We start from the raw sequence: 24324 nt of genomic DNA, 5'->3' as shown, positions 1-24324 counted from the left end.
GGATGTAACATTAAAATACTGATGTAGGTTTTCTTTTCTTTTTTTTTAGCGTCCTCGGAGCAACATGGATTCTTCTACCGCAACTGTTGCTATGGTGCCCAGCTTTACCCCATATGTTGACGAATCCCCTCAACAACAAGCCATGTAAGCATTATGCCTTGACCTCTGTTTCTTCAGTGATTATGAAGGAAAGAGAGCTTCCAAAATCTGCCTTGGCAACAGGTTCTGCCAGGGTTTTTCTTAGTGCAGTGGCTTGAAACCCAGAGATGAAGATACTGTAACAGCTCCCAGACAAAGAAGTGTTTGTGTTTGCTGCAGCTTTTTAAGCTTAACAGTCTGTGAACATCATTGTGACCTAAAATAGTAAGGAACATAACATATATTTTGCTTCAATTACTGACTTGAAATTTATAATAAATTTTGAGTTGGATCACTGTATACTTCCATTTGTGCTGGAGTAGATATGGCCATTTTTTCATGCCTTTTAGTAGTTCTGCTCTAATTTTGTAGCAAGTTTGTTTAAGAAGTAATTCCAATTTAGAATAGAAAATGCTATTAATTGAAAGTTTCCAAAAACAAAATCTGGACCAGATCAAACACAGAATCTGAAGCTGTAATGCCAATATAAAGCAGGCAGTGCCCATCTACACTGCCATGTAATGAAGTTTTAGAATTAACTACATTGAATTGGATTATATGAGTGTATACTATCATATAATGTAGTTAAATGCAGTTAAACTGCATTCTGAAGCTGCATTTCATGGCAATGGGGATGAAAAACAGGACTGATGTCTTGAATCACATGCAAAGGTTCGGTTTTGCTGAAGTGTATCTTTCTGTAAAGGCCCTTGATATGCTTGCAAAGAGTTTATGAATGTCAAATACTTCATTCCCAGTATTTTTGTTGGCAAAAGGCCCACAAAAAGGAGTTTCAGTGGTAGAATAGAGATAGCCTTGGGTCCAAGTTCCTTCTGTTTCCTTGGTCCACTCCAGGATTGAGGCACTTCCTTACAATGAACTGGGCATTTTGAGAAGCAAACCTGACAGTAACCACAACAAAGTTACATTTAGCTACCCTAGCTACTGAATCCTGGCAGTGATTTGTTGGAAGTAGCAAACTTATTCTGCATCTTTGTTCCCCAATTATTTCCCAACATTATTTACTTTTTTGCTGCATATGTATATTTTAAAATGGTGTGCCTTTTTATTATGGGTAGGTGATTTTTCCTAATAATTAAATCATATATTTGGTTCCATCTTCACATGTACATATGGTTTTTTTCCTTCAGGACCCCTTGTAAAATAGAGCCTAGCATGAACTGTGTCTTAAGTGTTAGAAAGCCAAAGAAAGAAGATGATCCGCTACATCGTGTGCAAAACCACCAGCAAGATGGTCAGGAAAAGAAAGAACAGCCAATGTATTGTAAAGAGAAGGTGTATGCTGGAGTGGAAGAATTCTCCTTAGAGGAGATCAGAGCCGAAATCTACAGAAAGAAAGCAAAGAAGAGAAGAGAAGGTATCTGTTAAGACATGTATGCATAAATAGTAAAATCCTCCAGTACTGCTTAATGTCAGTCAGCATTAGAAATGTTTTAGGCAAGAATGTATTCATATCTTACAAAAGTTGCCATAGTCAGTTTCATGTGGGTTTAAAAAGAAATCTATTCAAAGCACTTCTGGATTATGCTGGAAGTCAAGCAGATTCCATGCTTTCATCATAAAATGGCATACCTTCAAAGAATTCTCTCTCAGTAAGGGCTTTAAAAAATAAAATAAAAAGCTAGATGAAGCATAAAGCAACTTTTGTTGACTTTTGTTAGTCTAATTCTTCTAAATAAGTGGAATGGTTTACTATGGGGTGGTTTTATCTTGAACAATGATCAGAGATAGAAAGTGAACATACTCAATAATTGAAAAAAAAACATGCAGTGGGGTGTGTGTATGTGTATGTGTGTATCCTTGCCCACTAATCCAGAATTTCTTTGAAGGTCCTGTATAAATTTGTATTCAATGCAATTGCAATGCATGTGGAAGAATAATCATACACTTTCAGTTGCTTCAGTTCTGTTCCAGAGTGGAATGAAGCAGTAATTTTTTTAGACTTTGTTTATACCATGTTTTTTCCTTCTTACCAAAGAAATGGGATAGAATTGGATTTGATTTTAGATGTGCTCCTGCTATGAAGAACATATGTTACCTTCCTTTTCCTATAGAAGAACTGCAGGCCATAGCACGGAAAAAAACTGAATTACAAAGGGAGATTGAGGAAATTGAGAAGGTGGTGAGAGAGCAGCGAGAAAAACACAAGGAAAAATCAGATGCACAGGTAATATCTCACTTTGGTTATAATTATTAATTATAATTATAGTGGAGAAGAGAAAAAAGTACAAGAATTATCTCTGATATGTTCAAGAGCTGAAATATACTGCGGCTATTTTGGAAGTGTCCTCTGTGTTCCTTTTATTCATGCGAATCTGTATCCCCAGGGACTCTGTCATCAAATCTGCCATTCACATTGGTGACAGAAAGCCTTGGAAGTTCAGTGTTCTCTCCAAGGAAAGGAAGTCAGCAACTATTGACTTTGGTGGCAATAGAGCTTGGTAAAAAGTCACTGGTCATAGAGGATTATGATTTGGAAACTCCTTTGTCTCCCCTGAATAAAAAAATACTCAGAAAATTTGTAGCAAAGAGATGGACAAGCTGTGGTAGCTAAATATGCTCACCCGAGTTAACAACTCTGTTAATCTTGTTGTATGGATTTTAATAGTGTTTTATCTCTTGTTTTAACAATGTTGTATCCCATCTTGAGCAGGCAGGTAATAAATGTAATATCATCAGCTTCATCAATAAAATGCTTCACCAGAAAGCAAGGAGGTTCTCTTTTCCTCTGTAGTGTTGGGGAAAGTTTTGCTTTGTTTTATTTAATTTACGGTATATATTCCAGCCTTCTCCACGCTGAGAATTAAAGATGGCTTATAATAATTTAAAACAAAGCATATCAGCCCACCAGGTCATGGGCAAACTCAGTATGACTACTGCCTTCCTTAGTAAGACTGCCATAAAATTCAGTTTAGGTCTGTCGTAATTCAAGCAACTGCAGATAATGTTCTGGCAGTTGTAGGTAGACCTATTTCCAACTTACAAATAAAGATATACTTTCCCAAATTTCTAACATGAATAATGAACACTCTGGCAGTTCCTAGTACCCATTATGCCTTTTATCTGATTCTACTGTTTGTCAGGATGCTGAGAAAGACCTGCCTACAGAGGATGTGTAATACTAGTGATTGCGATTGCACATAAGCATTGCAAGCCATGGTTTTCGGAGGTAGCACAAATGTCCATGGTTCATTCCAAAGCTGTCTCATCTCTCTCAGGGTCTGTCTACTCCCAGAATAACTTTGTGTACCTGGCATTTGAAATGGACTTGAATTTCGTGGGCTACTAATACTCTTTCCTCTTGCCACTGTAGGACTCAGTATGTATAGAAATAACAAAACAACTTGGAGAACTCACCAGCCCCCCAGGCCACTGGTGCTGGTGTAACTTAGGCTTCTTGTTCCAGAGTAGTTGGAGTTTCTAGAAGCAGGTTTCAATTTAGGTCTCAGACAGAACACCTTGAAAAGACAAGCTTTGGCACTCACCGTTGGTCAAAGCTAAGGAAACCACCTCTGATTTCTTTCCCAAACTTCAAGCAAGTTTTTCCAATGAATGGAGAAACCTATATGCAGTTCTTAAAGCATAGACGTTAGTTCCAATTTAACTCTCTAGCAATCTTCTTTTAAAATTGTGGTGTCTTAGTGTTTTCTTTAGTTGAAGTCCACTCATCTAGAAGTATATCTTCACTGGGGACCTTCTCTGAGAGCAATTTTTTTTTATATTCAGGAAATGCACCTTTGTCTTGATCCTTACTTTGGTTTCTAAACTGAATTCTGTTTCATACCATTGGCCCACTTACTATTTGAGACCTTCTTATATGTTAAAGTAGAGAGAATAAATATCTGATAGACCAAAGGTGTTAAATGTATGCATTCATATGGGACATTTTAAATGGGCGATGCAGATTTTGGCCGAGATTTCCTCTAGGCAGATTTTTGACCAGTCCATCCATTGATATATTGAATTTTTGCCATCTTGATAATTAAGTGTGATAATTAATAATTAAGTGTGATAATTAAGCCTGTTACTGGTTGGTTTCTTCTGGTTCCGAGAATGTTGTATCAGTTACTTGCTGTGAAGGTTTATTGTAGATGTGGAGAAAGCAATAACCACCTCCTAAAAGGTTTTTTTTTGATGGTTGGAAGTTGAACTAACAGCAAGTAATTGATACTGTTTATATTCTCTTTTTACATTTAGAAACATTATTTCATTTGGGCATCAAAACACATCTTTCTCTGATTTTACTGTCATTCATTTCTGTGTTTTGCAGTGGAATGATCTAGGAAAAGCCACAGGTCTCCTACCATTAACAATCTTGTGTCACTTTTACTGCACTGGGAATTCACCCAATAATTGACATTTCCCTAGAATGAACTTCACATTAAAAATCAACATATTGTGATGCCTGTTGGACTGGATTTGGAGATGGTTACTGACCAATTGATCTTTTTTTTTTCAGTGTTCACAACATGCAGAGGAGCAGGAACCTGAAGCTGTTTCTTCTATCTTGGCAGAGAACCTGAAGCCTCCTATAGGAGAAGATCAATGTGCTCTGATGGAGTCCAATGTATTTGTTGGAGTAGTCCCTTCAGAATGTTTTTTCTTGAAAAGGTAGTGTGAGAACTAGATTTAAGGAAAATATACTTTTTAAAACAATTCACTTCTTTTTGACACAGACTAGGCTATTTGGGAGAAAAATGGATTTGTTGAGAATTTTTTTCAGAGACAGAGAGATGTGTTGTATTAATGGTTAATTTTTTCACTCCACTTTAGCAAATGTTGTGTTTGAAAACACAGACATAATCCTTGTACTTTTTTAAAATAGCAATCTGGAACAGGATGAAAATGTTCAATGCAAGAAGTCAAGCTCCTCAAGTGGTGAGTTACGTTTGTAGGTTGCATTTTTTTTTGTCTCTGATGAGAAGTTGAGCTGAATGATGTTAGCTTTACTGGTGGCATCCAACATACACTCTTAATACTCTCACCCAAGTCAGATTTAAGCATAATAAAAGCAAACATTTATTGTGTTTTGGCAAGTAAACCATTGCACCATATTGTTGTCCTGCACTGGAAGAAGCCAGTAGCCATCTGTCACTGAAAAGGTCACCACCATGCTATATCCCTTATTTGCTTTCATGTATGCTCTAATAATATAACCTCATTGTTGGACACTGCTCCTTTTACAAGCATCTGTACAGAATGGTCAATGGATATGAGAACGAGATTCTGAAGCAGCCTTTTCAAATCTCATCTTTTTAATATATGCAGTATAAAATACCGTCTTTCAGTTTTTTCCTAGACAATAAAATTCCTTTGTTTTCTCTTCTAGATTGTGATATCCCTCCTGTAGTGAATGCTTTGATACCTTTCTCTATTTTTGATGAGTCTGTTTTAGAAAATGAGGGAGCCAGGTAAGTACATAGAGAGTATAGCAGTGTATATTCCCAGTTTTATTTTAAAACATCTCACTGAAGAGAATATTTTATATTTAGATCAATTTCATGATCGAGGGCTAATGCTTGGAAGTTCATTTCTTACAGCTTTGTTTCATATGTTCCTAATTGTTTCCCCACTCTTATACTATCATTACTTTATGAAAATACTGGTTGAATAGTATTTCTGCAGGAGATTTGCCTTTGTCTTCAATAAGAGACATAGGTGCAAGCTGTGAAATGTTTGAATGGAATAAATGTGTTTTGTCATAAATCTAACAGCATATATGCTATTTTTTCATTTAGTCTTTCTGCTGGTCCTTTGGTTCGTGCCAGATGTTCTCTTACTCTTCGTAAACCTTCAGAAAGTAGTGTTGCAAAGGAAAATATACCTCCTGAAAATTCTGTAAGTTCTTCCAAGTGTGTTTTTTAAAAGTATATTTTATTCTTCAATTGTTATATTTTTATTTTTTTATTTTCCATTTCAGTATCTCTCCGTTTTTCCTTTTTATCTAGATTGATCTTATTTCCTCCATCCCACATTAAAAATTTTGTATTTTAATCTCTTCCAGTATATTTCATATACAACAGGTTATCCCACCAATCCACCAATTATCTAATTCGGTCCTTGTAATTTCAGTTTTATCTCAATGTATCCCCCAAGTTTTTCTTTTTATCAGAATAGGTCAGGGGTCCCCAAACTACGGCCCGCAGGCCACATGCAGCCCCTCGAAGGCATTTATCCGGCCCCCACCCTCCAAGGAAGGTGCATGCCGCTGCTGCCTTTCCTGCTTTCTCCCTCCCTGCATAAGCCTTGGAGCCTTTTCTTCTTTCTCCCTCTCGCTGCACAAGCCTTTGAGCTTTGGCTTTAGAGCCTTTCCTCCACTAGCCTTTGAACTCCTTCTCGCTGCCTTGGAGCCTTTCCTTTCCTGCCTTTCCTCCCTCTGCTGCACGAGCCTTGAGCCTTTCCCTGCCTCCTCTCTCGCCTCCTCTCTCCCCTGGTGCCCTTCCCCACCTCCTCTCTCACCCGGTGTCTTTCCCAGCCTTCTCTCTTCCCCTGTGCCTTTCCCAGCCTCCCCCCTCGCCAGGTGCCTTTCCCAGCCTCCCCCCTCGCCCGGTGCCTTTCCCAGCCTCCTCTCTCGCCTGGTGCCTATCCCAGCCTCCTCTCTCGCCCGGTGCCTTTCCCAGCCTTCTCCTTCACCCGGTGCCTTTCCCAGCCTCCTCCTTCACCCGGTGCCTTTCCCAGCCTCCTCCCTCACCCGGTGCCCTTCCCCACCTCCTCCTTCACCCGGTGCCTTTCCCAGCCTCCTCCCTCGCCCAGTGCCTTTCCCTGCCTCCTCTCTCGCCCGGTGCCTTTCCCCGCCTCCTCCTTCACCCAGTGCCTATCCCAGCCTCCTCCCTCGCCCAGTGCCTTTCCCAGCCTCCTCTCTCGCCCGGTGCCTTTCCCAGCCTCCTTCTTCACCCAGTGCCTTACCCCGCCTCCTCCTTCACCCAGTGCCTTTCCCAGCCTCCTCCCTCGCCCAGTGCCTTACCCCGCCTCCTCCTTCACCCGGTGCCTTTCCCAGCCTCCTCCCTCGCCCAGTGCCTTTCCCCGCCTCCTCCTTCACCCGGTGCCTTTCCCAGCCTCCTCCTTCGCCCGCTTTGCTTTGTGTTTATAAAGGTATTTTAACAATTATTTAATTATTAAGGGGGTGTTTTGCTTGTGCTATTGCTGCACAAAGGCAGAAGCTGGTTGGACTACATTGCCCAAGGGGTCTCTTCCAACCCTCTTCCTTATTTTTATTTGTATTATTATTATTAACATTGAGGCTGGGTGGCCATCTGTCAAGGGAGCATTACTAGTGCTTTTGGTGCACAAAGGCAGAAGGGGGTTGGACTAAATGGCCCAAGGGGTATCTTCCAACCCTCTTTATTATTTATATGATGATGACGATGATGATGATGATGATGATTAATATTATTAATATTGAGGCTGTATTTGTTCCTGTTTTTTTTAACTTCAAAATAAGATATGTGCAGTGTGCATAGGAATTTGTTCACAGTTTTTTAAAAAAAACTATAGACTGGCCTCCCAATGGTCTGAGGGACCGTGAACTGGCCCCCTGTTTAAAAAGTTTGGGGACCCCTGGAATAGATCATACTGTGTTTCACCAATATTCTTCCAAATGTGTTAAGATATGTGTACAGTGAGTCCTTGATGCCTACTGAGATTTTGTTTTGTTTTGTATTTTCAAGCCATTGATAGTTTAATTGTTTGATATATTTGGCACAAAGCAGACAAAAACGATAAGAAAATGACAGAACTTTTTGTAATTTCAAAGGTCTGGAGAACAAGCCCTATGAGGAGAGGCTTAAAGAACTGGGTATGTTTAGCCTGCAGAAGAGAAGGCTAAGAGGAGACATGATAGCCATGTACAAATATGTGAGGGGAAGTCATAGGGAGGCGGGAGCAAGCTTGTTTTCTGCTGCCCTGCAGACTAGGACGCAGAACAATGGCTTCAAACTACAGGAAAGGAGATTCCACCTGACCATCAGGAAGAACTTCCTGATGGTGAGAGCTGTTCGGCAGTGGAATTCTCTCCCCCGGACTATGATGGAGGCTCCTTCTTTGGAGGCTTTTAAACAGAGGCTGGATGGCCATCTGTCGGGGGTGCTTTGAATGCGATTTCCTGCTTCTTGGCCCATGGGGTGTCTTCCAACTCTACTATTCTATGATTCTATGAATTTATATAAAAAAAGAAACAGAATGTAAAGTTACTTGTGGGATTTGAAGATTGATAAAAATGAATGAAATTAGAAGACAAATCTTAAATATAGTAAGTGGGGTAACATAATGATGGGGCTGCTTTGTGGGGTTGGAGTTGAGGGAGAAAGTTCCATAGTCTAAATGGCATTCTGCTCACTGGATGTTAAGTTAGACCCAATAAATATAGTCTCGTCATTTTTAAATTGGCTGGTTGATTTGGTACATTACACTTCTGACTCCTCTTGTCTGGCACCTGGAAGAAAGGAGTCTGAAAATAAATAAAGTAATATGGGAATTTGGAGTTCTCACTCCAATTTTATTCTGAACAAGAAAATCCAGTTTTGTCCTTCAAGATAATGTTATAAAAAACAAACTCTGCTGTGAGTATACAACTATTCACTGTGGTAAATATAACCATAACTTGTGTTTTCTGTCTTTAAGCTTGACATTTCTGGTTAAACTAATGACCCTAAGATTAAAAAAAATGAAAACAAATATATTCTAAATAGAATTCTAAGCAGGTTGAATTTTGTAAAAAAAAAAAAACTGTAATGCAGAAACACACATCAGTGTTGGTTGTGTTGATCTCTCTCCCCCTCTCCCTCTCCCGCTGTCTAGCATGAGCCTCCTGAAGCTGAACGCTTGGTTGAAGATGCAATACTCACAGGTTCATACAAGAATAAAACCCTCTGCCCAAATCCTGACGATACCTGTGATTTTATTAGGGCTGCTCACTTGGCATCAACCCCTTTCCATGGGATCATAGAACAGAGAAGTCAGCTTGGTGACAAAACAAAGGGTGAATGTCAGGAATCCAAGACTACATTGCTTATGCAGAAAATGGTTGAGAATGACAACCCTTATGCTGAAGCCCTCTTTGTGAAAAAACTGAGGTAACCAAGATCAGAGTTCAAGCACTCTTCCTGAGTTCTTCTCTAGGGTAGAGCATATCTGATAGTTCACTGTTTCCACAGTTTCTTTAATCTGCTCTACCTATTGGACATTACTGTTTGGATCCAGGACATGAAACTGCCAAAGTGTCCTGACACATGTTTGAATGCTTCCATGTTATTTTAGACCAATCTTTCTACTTATTCAAATTAAGCAGGGTGAAAATCTGTCCTGCTGATATCTAGAGTTTTTTTAAATCCAGTGCCATACAGTGATTAGAAAGTGAAACAAGATCAGAGGAGATTCACGTTCATATCTAAATTCTCCTATGAAGCTTGTTGCATGACCTGGGTTTCTCATTGTCAGTCTAACAGCCACAAGTGCTGTTGAGTTGCAACTTCCATTATCTTTAGTCCACATGCCAGATAATCAAAAGAGTTATTGTTCAGTAACATTTGAGGACTCAAATTGGGGGGAGGGGGAACTAAAGATTACCAACCACTATGTAAAAAAATTATAGTTGGCCCTCTGTATCCACATATTCTCCATTCATCGATTCGATGGCCTGTTAAAGATAACCACAAGGATGATGTGGCTCTCAAGGAAAATGAGTTTGGCACCTCTGGATTAGAAACACAGGACCCTCATTAAAGTGCAAAGCTGCAGATACAGATATTGCTTCTTTTTTTCTTTTAATCTGACCACAGCATTGCTTCAGAGGACCCAGGAATTCCTGGAGAGATGTTTTCTCTAGAAATCTCTAGGTCTGCTAGCATGCCTGGAGAAAGATGATGATAGAGTTGCACTGGAGGACCTAGAGATTCCCAGAGATTGTAGTCGAAATAGCAAATATGGAGAGATAGCTTGTTTAAATAGACATAGTTTGTTTTTCTTGTAGAAACAGTAACAGAAACAATAACAAAAATTATGCTCACTAAAAGAATCTGATATTGTCTATGCAAGGTTGATAGATGCCTGTGCAGTCTGTCAGATGCAAACCTAATTTGTCTTCTGTAATTATCTATAGTCCAATTATGGAGGCAAGTCAAGAAGATACAAGATCTTCATCTTCAACTTCCTCATCACAAATTTCCATTAAATTTCAAAAAATCCCAGAGACACTGGAGTTGACTCATATTTCCAGTGATGACATTGCCAGTGATGCTGAAAATGGTTCTAGTGAGTATTCAATTAATATAATAATAATAATTCCCGCCTCTTTTTGAGGCTCGAGGTGGGGTACAACATCATTAAAACAAGAGATAAACACTATTAAAACACATACCACAAGATTCACATAGTTAAAATACAAGTTAACATCTACCAGTTAAATGCAGATCAAAGTTCACAAGTTCAAACTAACTGGGAAGGCATGTTAGAAGACTAGTGTCTTGAATCCTGACAGCTGATTTAACTGTTGAAGCTCTTCTGGCAAATCATTCTATAGTCTTGAGGGGCAACCAATGAAAAGGTTCTCTGGGTGATGGTTGACATTCGGGTTCTGGCTGGTTGAAGTAGCCGTCCCCCAAAGGACCCAAGTATCTGGGACAGATTGTATGGGAGAAGATGATCCTGTAGGTAACCTAGTCCCAAACTATGTAGGACTTCAAAGGTCAAAACCAATGCTTTGTATTTTGCCCAGAAACGAATTGGCAGCCAGTGAAGTGACTTTAGTATAGGGATGATATGCTCACTCCTAGATTTTTCCTGTATCTAGTCTGGCTGCTGTGTTTTGAGTGAATTGAAATTTTCGAACTTGGTATAGAGGCAACCCAATGTAAAACACATTAAGGATTTTCTTTATAACTCTTGGCTCTGTGAATAGAAGCTTGGGTTATCTCAAAAGTTGTTGCACTAGATGGAGTATATAGCATCACAAATGGCATCAAGAAGCTATTGATGCAAAAAGAGAAGCTAATAGACCAATGATCTTAAATATTAAGTCAGGAAGATATTCTTTGGTAACACATATCTGACAAATTCTGGAATAAATATTTTTAATTATTAAATTGAACTGTGGTAGTAGTCTGGGACAGAAAACATTGTTCCTAAAAGCATGATCTGGCAGATGTCTTACTTTTTTTCCAGATTACTCTCCAGTTTGTTCTGAACAGCGCAAATTGCTGTTGCAACCTCTCTTGGAGACATTGACAAAATGCCCTGACTTTATATTAGAGGCACAGCCAATGCCTTGGATAGAATTGGAAAAAGAAGTTCATTTAGGTAAGTGTGATTAGCAGTCTTCAGTTCTACTAAGATCTATTGAAACATGTTTGTGGGTTGATTTGTATTGATGTTTCTTCTAGATATGAAGACTTCTGTTGAGGCACATTTTTTTCAGGCTGTCATGCTTAAGCTTGTTATGGCTGCTATATGGAGGATAGGATGGTAGTTAGTAAGCAAGCGTGACTGTTTGTCTGAATATATCTGTTACTCCCTGAGTGTTGAACACTTATTTTATTACAGCATTTCTATCCCACCCTTCTCACCCCCAAAGGGGGACTCAGGGCAGCTTACAACCAGATATAGACAAAGTATATATAAAAAATTACAATATAACAGTAATAATAATACATTAAATTAATTAGGTTAAAACATCCATATTAAAACATTCAAAGGCGCATTCCAAGTCATAGTCCAAGTCTGTCAGTTCTTTGTCGTAAGTTCATAATTATTAGTGCTGCATTTATCTCTCAAAAGCCTGGTCCCATAACCAAGTTTTCAGTTTTTTACGAAAGGACAAGAGAGGGAGCCTGCCTGATCTCATTAAGGAGGGTGTTCCATAGACGGGGGGCCGTCACTGAAAAGGTCCTGTCTCTCATTCCCACCAGACGAGCCTGCAAGGGTGGTGGGATCGAGAGCAGGGCATCCCCCGAAGATCTTAAACTGCGAGATGTGTCACAGCGGGAGATATGTTTGGACAAGTAAGCTTCTCTTTCCTTTGAACGAGTACTTTTTGCAACATTGCTGCTAGTGTCTAAAATTACTAAAGGTGTCTGAACACATCTCCCTGTATGAAACACGGCAGAGATTAAGATCTTCTGGAGAGGCCCTGCTCTCGGTCCTGCCACCATCACAGGTGAAATTGGTGGGGACGAGAGACAGAGCCTTCTCAGTGATTGCCCCCCGGCTATGAGACTCTCTCACTGGAGAGATTAGATCAGCTCCCTCCCTCCTGTTCTTTAGAAAAATGGTAAAGACCTGGCTGTGGGACCAAGCCTTTGGTGCAATGCAATGAGGCAATAATAGGAAACCTACTCCACTGACTGGAGCCAGCATGGTGTCCAGAGTTGGTTTAAACAGCTGATTTTAAAGTAGATATAACTGATTTTAATGTTTAATGTTTTTAATGTTTGTGTATGTTTATAATTACTTTATGTCCCAGAATGGAATGCTTGCCATATATATGTTGTGCTCCGCCCTGAGTTCCCTTGGGGTGAGAAGGGCGGAATATAAATGTTTCAAATAAATAAATAAATAAATAAATGGAGTAGAGGAATATTATAATCATGATAGACCCTGGATGCCAGCAATTGGTCCAGCCAAATTTTAAAAGCACCTTTATCTCCGTTAGTTACTCTATAAAGAAATACTGCCAAGTCCTTCATAGAATCAGACTTCAAGTGGGGAACACATGAGGTTTAACATTTTAATTTTAGAACGCAGAATTGTATTCCTGCTCTCCAGAACTGCATCCATAATGGAAGAAATGCTCCATACTTGATCAAATCTGCCTTGGGTGTAACTACTAGGACTGATATTGAGGGGTGCAGAGAAAAAGAAAATGATGTTCAGCTTACCCACTCATGCAAAATTGGATGTAGTCCAATAACTTGAATTTTGTAAATGATATATAAACTCCGTTCTGTGTCTGTATTGAAGCCTATGAGTTAGTAAAATCTTAAGATTATAACTAAAGTATAACTATTTATGGAGACTATTTTGGCTATATAGTAATCTTTTTCAATTTAATCTTGTTTCAATAGGGAATGACATTTACTGTATCACTCGGGAATATTTGAACAGTGAGAATGACAAGATGTTTTCTGCCTTGCAAACCAATTTTGCCCATCAGGTCTCAGCAGCATTTTTAATCAAGGTATATCAGTGTTGTCTTTATGGTCCACCCTTTAGTTTATTTTTTCCCACAAAGTCTTCATTTTGTTGTCTTTGAAATGTTCCATTTGTAATTTCATGACCGCCTTTTTGCTGTTGATCTGAACAGTAATAATTTATAAAGATCACAAAGTAATTTCCAAATAAAAATGAAAAGTATGTAATATTAAAATACTGAAATTTTGAAATATTAGAATACTAAAAGCAGAAAGCATATTATTACAAGGCTATTGAACCTATGTACAGGCAGCCTTGATGATAGATAGCTGCACTTCAAGTATGCTCTGTAGTGGAAAGCTCAAGACTTCCTTTATAAGCACTCTCCAATTGTTCCTCCTCTCTTATTTTGTATCTTCTTATTCAAGAAGAACATTATTTCTCATCCAATCCATGTGAAACTTCCCTCTAAGATGTTGCGGCATACCTACATCTCATCTGTAATGTTTTGATAGACCCAAACATTCTCAAAGCTTTTTGGAGCAATAAATAAAGAGTACTGTGTGAATGCCAATGCTATCTTGATAGTCTGCCAGTCTAGGAATAGCCTTTGAACTGATGTATTAAGGTGTTCCATGTCAGCTCATGATAAATGTTTCTACAGAAAAACTGCTATCCAGCATTGGATGAAAAAATCATATCAGTGTAAATTAACATTTTAGATTTGGACAATGGCAAAGTCATACCTATAAGTCTGCATTTCTTCCCTCCTCTTTTGCAGGTGCACTTTGAGCCGGTGCCATGGGACTTCTACATCTTGCTGCAATTACGTGAACGCTTAGGTGCTGGATTTGATCAGAACTTTAGTGTCAACTGCACTTGTTACTTATACCACAATGGATGTGTGACTCTACAAAGAGAGAGAAACTGCACTACGGTCCAGGTTAGTGTGAGCAATCTTAAAATTGAAGGTACAAATGAGATGCATATTGGAAAGCATTTTCGTTCCACTTACCTACACTATATGAGCATAAAGTATTTATGCCATTATGTGAAAAAATATGGACAGTGCATAGGCATAGCTAGAAACTATTTAAGCTGTTTTCCCCAACGTGTAACTGCAGGACTTTGTATACTTCTATATTTAACATGAAATAAATGGCAGTGGTAATACACTCTTCCCCTAGCTAGTTGACTCCTTCTTCATGCACTAAACTTCAATTTATACGGAGAGAAAACCAGTAGGAGTTGGATCTGTGCACTTGCCCTAATTTGTCAATACTCACTTTGGTCTCTCTCTAACTTACCATTTCTTCAGACCATGTGCCTCTTAGTGTTTTTTGGTTGTAAAATAGAAAAAAAAACAAACACTGAGAATGAAAAAAATGTGATTTCTTGTATGAAGCAACAAAAAAGAGCAAAAGTATTTAGCATTCTGATGGCAATGTTCCTGTACTAGTTAAGACATTATAATACAGATTTAACATGTATATAGATAATTATTTTAACTTGTAACTAACATTTATATAACAGATTAAATTTATAACCTATAGTTTACACACAGATAGTGTTACTACCTAATTCTTTAGGATATAGTGCACTACATTGAAATCTTTGTATAGTCCTTTAGACTTTTTTAATGCTCCACTTTCTCCAAAGAAAATATTTCACTAGATCATTTTTAATGTAACCTGAAATATCCATTACATTAGAAAAACAGAACCATAGAGAACAAGACTGCTTTTAGTAAGCTATTAATTCTAGAAATATCTTAACGTTTCAAAAGCTGTGTAGAAACTTATGTAAAATAAAGCAAGTATTTTTCGGCCCACAAAATTGTTCACTAGTCATATAAATGATAAAAAATACAAGGGTTTAATTCATGTTTTAATCAGTTATCTAGCTCAGAGTAAGATCTGATCACTAGAGTGCACTTCATGCATGACATAATCTACATTTATTAGAAGAATCTATCAAGTTGTTTATATTTGTTTAAATTCCAGATAGCCCTTGGTATGAATAGTTGTACTAAGTGGTAAAGCAGTACTGTTGCTTATGCTACCCTTCGTTTTTTTCAGGATATGATCCAGCGCTGTGAAGTTATTCCACATGAAGTAGTCATGCTGATTGCTGACAATCTCTTAGAGGTGGTTGAGAAATTGCATACAGTGGAAATTATTCATGGAAATCTGCATCCAGAATCTTTGTTCTTAGGAGACAGGTTAGGTGTTAATTTCCGGTAGTCTTGTGTATTTGTATGGAATCGCTATCAGTTTCTATTTGTCCAATTCGTATGGCCCTGTTTCCATCCGCTGCTTCTGAAAACAGGTGCCTATCCAAATGAGTTTTTCCATCCAAGGTCCAAAAGGAAATGAAGACTTTCGCCCCATTGGTGGCAAAGTGCCAGGGCCTACATCCGAGAGTGCCTGGCGCCCCGCACTCGGCTATAGGCCCTGGCAGGGCCTGCCGGCCGGGCCTACAAGTGTCAAGCACTCGGCTGTAGGCCCTGCAAGCCAGGGCCTGCCATCTGGGCCTACAAACGTCAAGCACTCGGTGCTCAGCTGTAGGCCCTGCCAGGGCCTGTACTAGGCCATGCCAGCCAAGGCCTATATCTGAGTGCCCAGCACCCAACTGTAGGAGCTACCAGGGCCTACAAGTGCTGAGTAAGAGGTGCTTGGAATGCCGAAAATCAGATGACCAAATGGCTACCGTTTCCACTTTTTTCTATTTTGCTGATATTTCCGTTCTGGAGGGGAGTGTACCGTTTCGTGCATTCCGAATGAACGAAACAGTATGAAAACACAAAATAAATGAATGAGACGGTAACCAGGTCCATAACTAGTTTGTTTATTTATTTATTTATTACAGCATTTGTATCCCGCCCTTTTCACCCAAGAGGGGACTCAGGGTGGCTTACAATAAAAGCACATATATAAAAATAATACAATACATTGCAATTCAATTAAAATTAATTACATTAGACTTTCATAAAAATACACTTATAAATATGCAGATTGGCATGTTCAGAGTCTAAAAAACTGGATCTGTCATTGAGTTCCAACACAGTAATAATTAATGCTGCTGTTATTGTTCGAAGGCCTGGTCTCACAACCAGGTCTTAACTCTTCTGCGGAAAGATAGGAGGGAGTGAGCCTGCCTAAAACCTTTTGCCCTTGGGTTTACATTTTCCATGAATACTGTCTTGAGTTGGTACAGATCATATTCTTAGAAGCTGTCCTGAGTACCAACTTTTTAGAAAATATGGTATAGTTAAAGTAATAGAATATAGCAGAAGACTGACAGGGGTATCTCTTCAAAGATATTCTTTAAAATATTTCTTCATAGCTAATTCTCTTTTAGTTTTGGAATAAACAGAATGTAGCAAGTATTGGATAATAAATTCAAGCTTTACTTTTTATTTCTTCCTGGGCTGTCCATGTCTTCTGGCTGAGAATCAAAGCAGATGTAGTCTAACACCCCCGAAAGCTGTGAACACTTTGAACACTTTCCTCTGCAGCCTGTCTTAAGCCTCCTCCCATTTATGTATAAATTCAGAACTGCTTCTAAGAAAAATCACACTTAACCATTTTTGAAGATGCAGTCCAATTAAAGCTGACAATTCAGAGCAAGAGACCGCAAAGCTAGTTCATGGGATCTCATTGTCAAAGGCTTTTGTATTGAAGAGCCTAAAATAAAATTGTATTGACCTATATATAGTGAGCTAATTTTCTGGCTCTGGTGGACTGACAATGTATTGTAAATGTAAAGATCATAAGTCTTTTCAACTCTAAAAAAGGCTGGGAATTAAACCTGAGAACAGTGTTTAAAAACTTAAGAGCACACATTTTCAGCCCTTTCAAATCTACAATACTTTGTAGTTATAATTTAGAGTTGTTAGAAAAATACGCTAAGTGCCATTGACAAGAAAATTCACAATGATGCATAAATAATTGTTCTGTCATGTAACCCTCCATGCCTCTGCCCTAAGTCATCTCTTTCTGGTGCAAAATTTGTAATGATTCCTGTGACATATTCGAGCCCAACAAATATATTACGTTTATGTTTGGGAGGCTGCAGGTAGGGGTGTTCATCTCCCCAATGATGTTTTTTTAAAAAGGCTGCATTTTTTATCAATTCTTAAGGCAAGCAGTAGAGGGAGACAGTAACATAGCTACATCCAATTATATGGAAATATAGCAATAATCAAAATTGTGTGTTTGCAAATCTTTCCTCAGAATCTGCAATCCGTTTGTCATGGAAAAGGCTACCAGTGCTCTGAAATTAGTGGATTTTTCACACAGCCTAGACTTGAAGCTGCAACCAGGAATCAGCTCATTAACACATTTTCCAATAGCTCAGGCCCAGTATGGGAAACGGATGCTTGATGAAAAATCTCTTCCTTACCAGGTGAATACATGTCATAGGAAATATACTTTAGGAGGACCTTAGACTGCCTACTTTCATGTCAAATCTATTGTGCTAACCATTTCTGCAGGAAAACATGGGGTTTGGATTTGTGAAGCTGCTGATGCAAATTAAGCAGTCCTTTGTGTTGTGTAGGGACACCCCTTCGCCTTAGTTTGTGTTCTCTGTTACCTGAAAGAAATCAGAAGCATACAATTTTGAATATTTTAGTTCAAAATGTCTAACGTCTTTGCTTGGATCTCTATGCTTAATGTTTATTTCTAAAAGTATTTCTTGACCAGTTTTTACATCGTGTTGTCGATCATGGCCGCAATCACAGGGTTGTTGTGTGTTTTCCAGGCAGTATGGCCATGTTCCAGAAGTATTCTCTCCTGACATTTCGTCCACATCTATGGCAGGCATCCTCAGAGATTGTGAGGAACATGGCCATACTGCCTGGAAAACACACAACAACCCAGTTTTTACATCACTGCCTAGAAGATGCCACAGAAGTATCAGATGGTTGTAGTATTTTTGGAGTGAACTGCATTTTTTAAAATTGAAAAAATATACAATATAGTGTGATTGTGGTGATAAGCCCTGTCAGATCTCAGAAGCTGACAGCGTGAAGACTGATGAATGTTGTTGTCTTTTCAGATTGACATACTTGGTATTGCAAACACAGTCCATATGATCTTGTTTGGGGAAAGTTTGCAAGTGCACCAGGAAGAAGGCTACTGGAAAACTGACAGAGACTTATCCCAGTGAGTATTATACATTATTAGGGTTTGCCCAGACCAATTTATTCTTTTGGGGTTTTTTTTCCAGCACTTTACTCCCAGCCCCAGCCCTAGAGTCTGCGTTTAGCACAAACTCTTGCCCTGACCTCTCAAATCTGAACATGCCCACTTTTTCCGGCTACTGGTTGTTGATGTCAATTGATGTATTTTTATTATGTATTTACTTTTCTGGTTTTAATGGTTTTAATTATATTGTTTATTTGTTACATGTTTTTAATTGTGTTTTACCTTGAAATCAACTGCCCCGAGTCCCTTCCGGGAGATGGTGGCCAGATACAAGAATAAAGTTGTTGTTGTTGTTGTTGTTGTTGTTGTTGTTGTTACAAGTGAATAATGCTGTACCTACTTGCTGTATTCTTCACATTCATATCTACAGATATGATATCTTTATTTCATAATAGTGGTATAAATATTAAAAGTAGGCCTTATACACATTAAGTAAGGGTTGGTTTTAACCTATAATTGTAGATGCATTTTTGTGATACTGGTATGAACATTTCAACATTTGATTTTCTTTAGTGTATGCATTTGTTACAAGGGACATGATTGACAACAAATTTTTCCTCGATCTTGAAAGACATCAAAATAACAGAAACCATGCCTAATATAAATTCTTTTCTTACCTAGGTATTTCCTCTCAACACTGTAGAACAGCCCTTTTACCTAACTTATTTTTGGAAGAAATGACAAAAAACCTAATATCTTGCCTTATTTACCAATAGCATTATCTTTTTTTCACCTCCTCTTCATATCTTATCTCAAAACATATCCCTCTAAATTTGACAGTCCAGTTTTTAAAGACATCTGGGACAAATGGATTGGCAAGTGGGAGGAAGCATTGGTGTCAGGAACGTATTTATAGTTCCTGCCTTCTTATTCTGAGTTTCAAAGCGGTAAGAAGTGATGGTGAAGGGTTTTTTTTTTAAAGGGAATGAATACTAGTGTGATTGTATAACTACATTTCAGCATATTTTAATGCTTTGTTTTGTTATTTTGCTGCACAATGTATTTCCATGGGCTATCAAATCAATGAACAGATACGTTCAAGAAATGAAATGAATGAATACTTTGGCCTGATGGATTGAAATTTCTCCAACTAAGATGTTGGAGACACTGTAAGTCAGTGGTTCTCAACATGTGGGTCCCCAGATGTTTTGGCCTTTAACTCCCAGAAATCCTAACTGCTGGTACACTGGCTGCGATTTCTGGGAGTTGTAGGTCAAAACACCTGGAGAGAACCACTGCTTATAAGCCATGACACCACTGGTGCTTACCCAAAAATGTTTTAGAGGTTCAGGTAATATTCTTGACTGTCTATAACAGACATCTTCAAACTCCAGCTGTTTGGGCTTCCAACTCCCCAAATTCCTGATCATTGAACAAACTGGCTTCTGGAAGTTGAAGTCCCTATCAGCTGGAGGGGTGGAGTTTGAGGATGTCTGGCCTATAAGATGGAGTGCAGGTTGGAAGGGAAGCCTGAGAGTTGATGTGCCTGTGACCCAAGTCCATGCACACCATTCAAAGCCCAAGCCAATCGGTTTCTAAAAACCAATCAGCATACGACTGGATTCAGGCTACCCACGTGAAGCTTGAGTTTAATATACTTTTTTCTGCTCATACTTATATCACATTGAACTATTTTCCTGAATTGTTTCAAATCAGCAGTATACCAAACTTCTCATATTTTGCTTGAAACTCTGTAAATGATAGTCCACTTTGTAGTCTCTTATTCTTGGGATGGCAAGAAGGGTCAATCCACTACAATTGGATTTTACCCCCACATTTAACCAGAATTGCAGATCCATGATTCTTGTTCATTTGAGCCGTTAAGCCCCTCCTCCCTTTTCCAACAATTTTTTCTATCCTGCCTAACCAACTGGGTATGTTTGCCCTTCTCTGACAAACTTATAAGGCAAGGGTGTTAGGTAAGGTAAAGGTTTTCCCCGACATTAAGGCTAGTCGTGCCTAACTCTGGGGGTTGGTACTCATCTCCATTTCTAAGCCGAAGAGGTGGCGTTGTCCATAGACACCTCCAAGGTCATGTGGTCCGCATGACTGCATGGAGCGCTGTTACCTTCTCATTGGAGTGATACCTATTGATCTACTCACATTTGCATGTTTTAAAACGTCTAGGTTGGCAGAAGCTGGGGCTAACAGTGCGATCTCTCCCCACTCCCTGACTTTGAACTGCTGACCTTTTGGTCAGCAAGTTCAGCAGCTCAGCGGTTTAACCCGCTGCACCTCTGAGGGTATTAGTAAGGATAAATAAAAAGAGTTACAGACAGCTGTTTTTTCAACTGTAGTAGTGGAGTCAAAATGGTGTTTAGACATTTATTTGATGCATATTGACCTCTTTTCTTGTCAGCTGTTCTGACAACTTATATTTGAACAAGTTATGCCAATCCCAGCACAGAAACTTCAGATTTAGGAGAACTTATCCCCCCCCCCCCACCCAAAAAAAGGGAATTGAGTATATGTGTATCTATGCCGACGAAAGCTCTTGGATGAAGTTGGGGTTTTAATAGCTATTTGGTATCACAGAAGGGCTTAAAATATATTAGTTTGCATTAGCAGTTATATTTCATGGAGATGACTCATGGTGTGGGTGTGATGAGTTTGCAAGGAGCAAGTATGCTTATGGTGACTAGAATGTTCAGAATACTGCAAAAAGGATACCTTTGCCAAAACAATTGCGTGCGCAGGAACTCCTTGTTCCTGCTTTTAAGCAGATGGATAAATTACACAGGTGGAAGATTTCCAGCTGGACAGACATATTTTATTAAGATGTTTTCATTGACATTATTTCTGCCTAGCTGAATCTGGCTTGCAGAAATCAAAGTATTAAACATATTTGCTTAACGCAGATTAAAATTATAATGCTATTTCCACTTGTTTCATTCCTCTCCATTTCATTATGAAGTTTCCTTGATGGGTCGAATGCTTTGGGTTCACAAAAGATGGGTTGAATGCTTCGGGGTTCACAAAAGAAAAGACACACAAACCTGTTAAAATTACAAAATAGATTTTCTATATAGCAGTTTCTCCTGTACGTTAACATTACCTCTGTATTTTTCATTTTTCCTGGTAGCTAAAGATGACAAAGAATATTATAAGGGCAAGTGAATGGGCTGATGAAGAAAGAATAGACCTTTCTTCACCAGTCTGCTTGATTTCCATGATTGACTGTAGATGAAGGGAAACATCTACCTTGTTCACCTAGGGCTGTATTGGCCTTTAAGGTGGGGGGGGGGGGGATAGTTGAGGCTAGTATTCTGTATTTCTATGCTAACTATGGAGGAGGGAGCCAGCACCTCCTCAGGCCATAGGCTGGTAACCAAACTACAGCTGGAATTTTCTGTAACCTCATTTCCCAAATTGTAAGACAAGGTTGTCCTTTAAGATTTCCGGTGTTACTCATATAAACTTTATACTCTTGTCATGGAGTTGGAGCAGTTTCTTTACATAGAAATGCTGCATGCTGAACAAGCTGACAATGAGTAATACCTCAGTCTTAACCTATTTGTGGCATTATTGTGTAATAAAAGTTAGTGTGTTAGATGAAGTACACAAACTATTTTCCATTTTAAAAGGAGGTAATTCATATACAGTACAGTCAGCTCTTGAAACTAGAAATGAAAGCTCTTAGTTTAACTATCATCTATATTGCATTAAGGTGTAAATTAAACTTTATGGCTTTTAGTCCTCACCTGTTTCTCATGTGTGTTGCTTATACGTTCTGGAATACAAATAACCAGAGTAAAAATTGTTAGTAATATGCTTGTATTTCCTTAAGCAAATGCAAAATTTTTGCAGTACTTGATGTAAAATCCCAAATATATGTGATACCTTTTCTCACTCAAAAACAATTTTGCATCAGGAGAATTAAAAATAAAGCACAGTGGGAATCGTGTGTTCCTCCATCGTGGTCAACTGTGAAATACGCACATATGGTATCCCTCAGCCTATGCTGACAGTTCACGGAATCTTCTAGAGCTCTCCCAGCGGAAGCCCCACCCACTCTACCCCATGACCTATATATAGCCAGTCTGAGGGGCTGCCGCCCAGTTCCCTTTTTTCCGTTTGACAGTTAAGAGAATCCTTTCTCTGCTCTCCACTTTAAAGAGTAAATTTTGACTAATGACATCAACTACTGCCTTTAAAAGATGTACCTCTTGCAGAGGAAAATTACCAGATACTGATGGGCACACAATGTGCCTTCTATGCCTAGGAGAAGGGCACATAGTGCAATCCTGTGCCATCTGTCAGGGATTCACCCCCCAGGCAAGAAGAAATAGAGAATCGCGTCTAAAAGCGATGCTCTATGAACAAGCATTGCTGCCTTCCTCAGTTTTGGAAAGTCAAAATACCTTATCAGAAGTTTGCCAAAATCCTGCAGTTCCTGAGAGAAAAAAATCCCAAGAAATTCAAAAATTCAACGACTATAACGGCCCCCCAAAATGGCGGCAGACGTCAAGATGGCTCAACTTTATCTCAGATAAATAAAGATAAGAATCGGCAATCCTCAGCACCATTGCTAGTCGTGGCTGCTAATGAGGATCAACAAATTAAGCCCTCTCCGACGCTCCCGGAAGAGGTGCTTGCACCCCAGCCTCAGACTGTTCAAAACCAGGAGGAAACAGAGGCTTCCCCGGGGGCAAAAGCCGAATCCCAGGAGCAAGTACAGGCTTCGGGCTCGACGCCCGCAATGCCAATCCTGGAAGGGCCTGAAGGCCAAGTATCAAAATGGAATGGAGCAATGCAAGCTCCCTCCTTACCTATTGGGCTCCATAGCCCAGGAATGGAAGTTTCTCGCCTCCGCGAAAGGCATCGGAGCCGAAGCCCATCCCGAGGCTCCAAACGCCTGCGCAGAGGCCATGGCCACTCCCGACGCAAGCGTAGGAGTCGTAGCCACTCCCACCGCTCACATCAGCATCGACGTAGAAGGCCGAGTGTGATCCTGCCTAACCTGTCAGACTGCCACTCCAAACTTTGACTATGCAGGCCGGAATGTATTGTTGTAGTCCAGCAATATCTGGTAGAACATTCACTTTCTCTGTGTGTGTGTGTGTGTGTGTACACACACCCACATATACATATACATACACACACACATACATACAGAGCCTGTGTACTGGGTTTGCTTGTTTAAATCACCCCATGGTTGAAAATCACATTGATATCTATGACCTAAGAGCTCCAACTGAAATGTATATCCTCTTTAGGGTTGAGTTTGTCCTTTTGCAGACATGATATTTGAAGCAAATAATGTAGAACTAGCAAGTTCTTCAAAGTCTAGCTTTGTAGTTGTTAATAGCTTTCTCTTAGTACTAGATAATTTCCAGAATTTTATGCTGGGTTTTGAATTAGTATTTATTTGCACTGTTCTTATTCCACTTTTTCAGCTTTTGATCCTTTGTTTGGGAACCATAATTCTCAAATGTGTCTTTACAGTTGTTGTTGAGAATTCTATTTTTTCTTTAAATTCAAGACCATTTTATCCTTGTAAAAATAAGCATGAGAGATTCTACCAAGTGCAACTTGAAGATTTTCCCAAGTAATGGTATAAAAGCCTTAAGAGAACTAGGTAACAGCTCTAACTACAGCAGATATTTTAGCAGCTGGAATATACCTTTGACTCCCCTTTATATCTCCAACATTTGTAATATATTTGTTATTGATAAGTTCCGTAAAAGCATTTGTACTAAATGTTATGAATTATAAATTTAATAATAACTGAACCACTTGGCTAGGAAACCAAATATTGAGGCCACTGAGACTGCAACTTTAGCAAGAATTCTGAAGCTTCCATTATGTGACGTACAAAATAAACTGCTTTTCA

At 39.1% G+C, this 24324-nt stretch overlaps 1 protein-coding gene across 4 annotated transcripts in view; it reads left to right on the top strand.

Annotated features, from left to right (window-relative positions):
* The window catches only part of bub1b (BUB1 mitotic checkpoint serine/threonine kinase B), a 60966-nt gene that overhangs the window by 11803 nt on the left and 24839 nt on the right, over nt 1–24324 (top strand). For all 4 annotated transcript variants that reach the window (XR_010002054.1, XM_008116853.3, XM_016995933.2 and 1 more), the window contains exons 8-22: nt 50–144; nt 1290–1516; nt 2214–2326; nt 4619–4770; nt 4985–5037; nt 5489–5570; nt 5898–5997; nt 8956–9230; nt 10256–10407; nt 11317–11451; nt 13215–13327; nt 14063–14224; nt 15360–15502; nt 17517–17688; nt 18343–18449. Coding sequence is in view for 3 of the 4 variants with exons in the window: in XM_008116853.3 (XP_008115060.2) it covers nt 50–144; nt 1290–1516; nt 2214–2326; nt 4619–4770; nt 4985–5037; nt 5489–5570; nt 5898–5997; nt 8956–9230; nt 10256–10407; nt 11317–11451; nt 13215–13327; nt 14063–14224; nt 15360–15502; nt 17517–17688; nt 18343–18449 (2081 nt within the window). In the remaining variant the exon portion in view is untranslated. The remainder of the gene's footprint in view (nt 1–49; nt 145–1289; nt 1517–2213; nt 2327–4618; nt 4771–4984; nt 5038–5488; nt 5571–5897; nt 5998–8955; nt 9231–10255; nt 10408–11316; nt 11452–13214; nt 13328–14062; nt 14225–15359; nt 15503–17516; nt 17689–18342; nt 18450–24324) is intronic.

This window comes from Anolis carolinensis, chromosome 1 (genome assembly GCF_035594765.1).
Source record: "Anolis carolinensis isolate JA03-04 chromosome 1, rAnoCar3.1.pri, whole genome shotgun sequence".
NCBI classification, from domain to species: Eukaryota; Metazoa; Chordata; class Lepidosauria; order Squamata; family Dactyloidae; genus Anolis; species Anolis carolinensis.
Note: the sequence above shows the minus strand (reverse complement) of the source record. Positions and strands in the feature narration are given on the sequence as shown.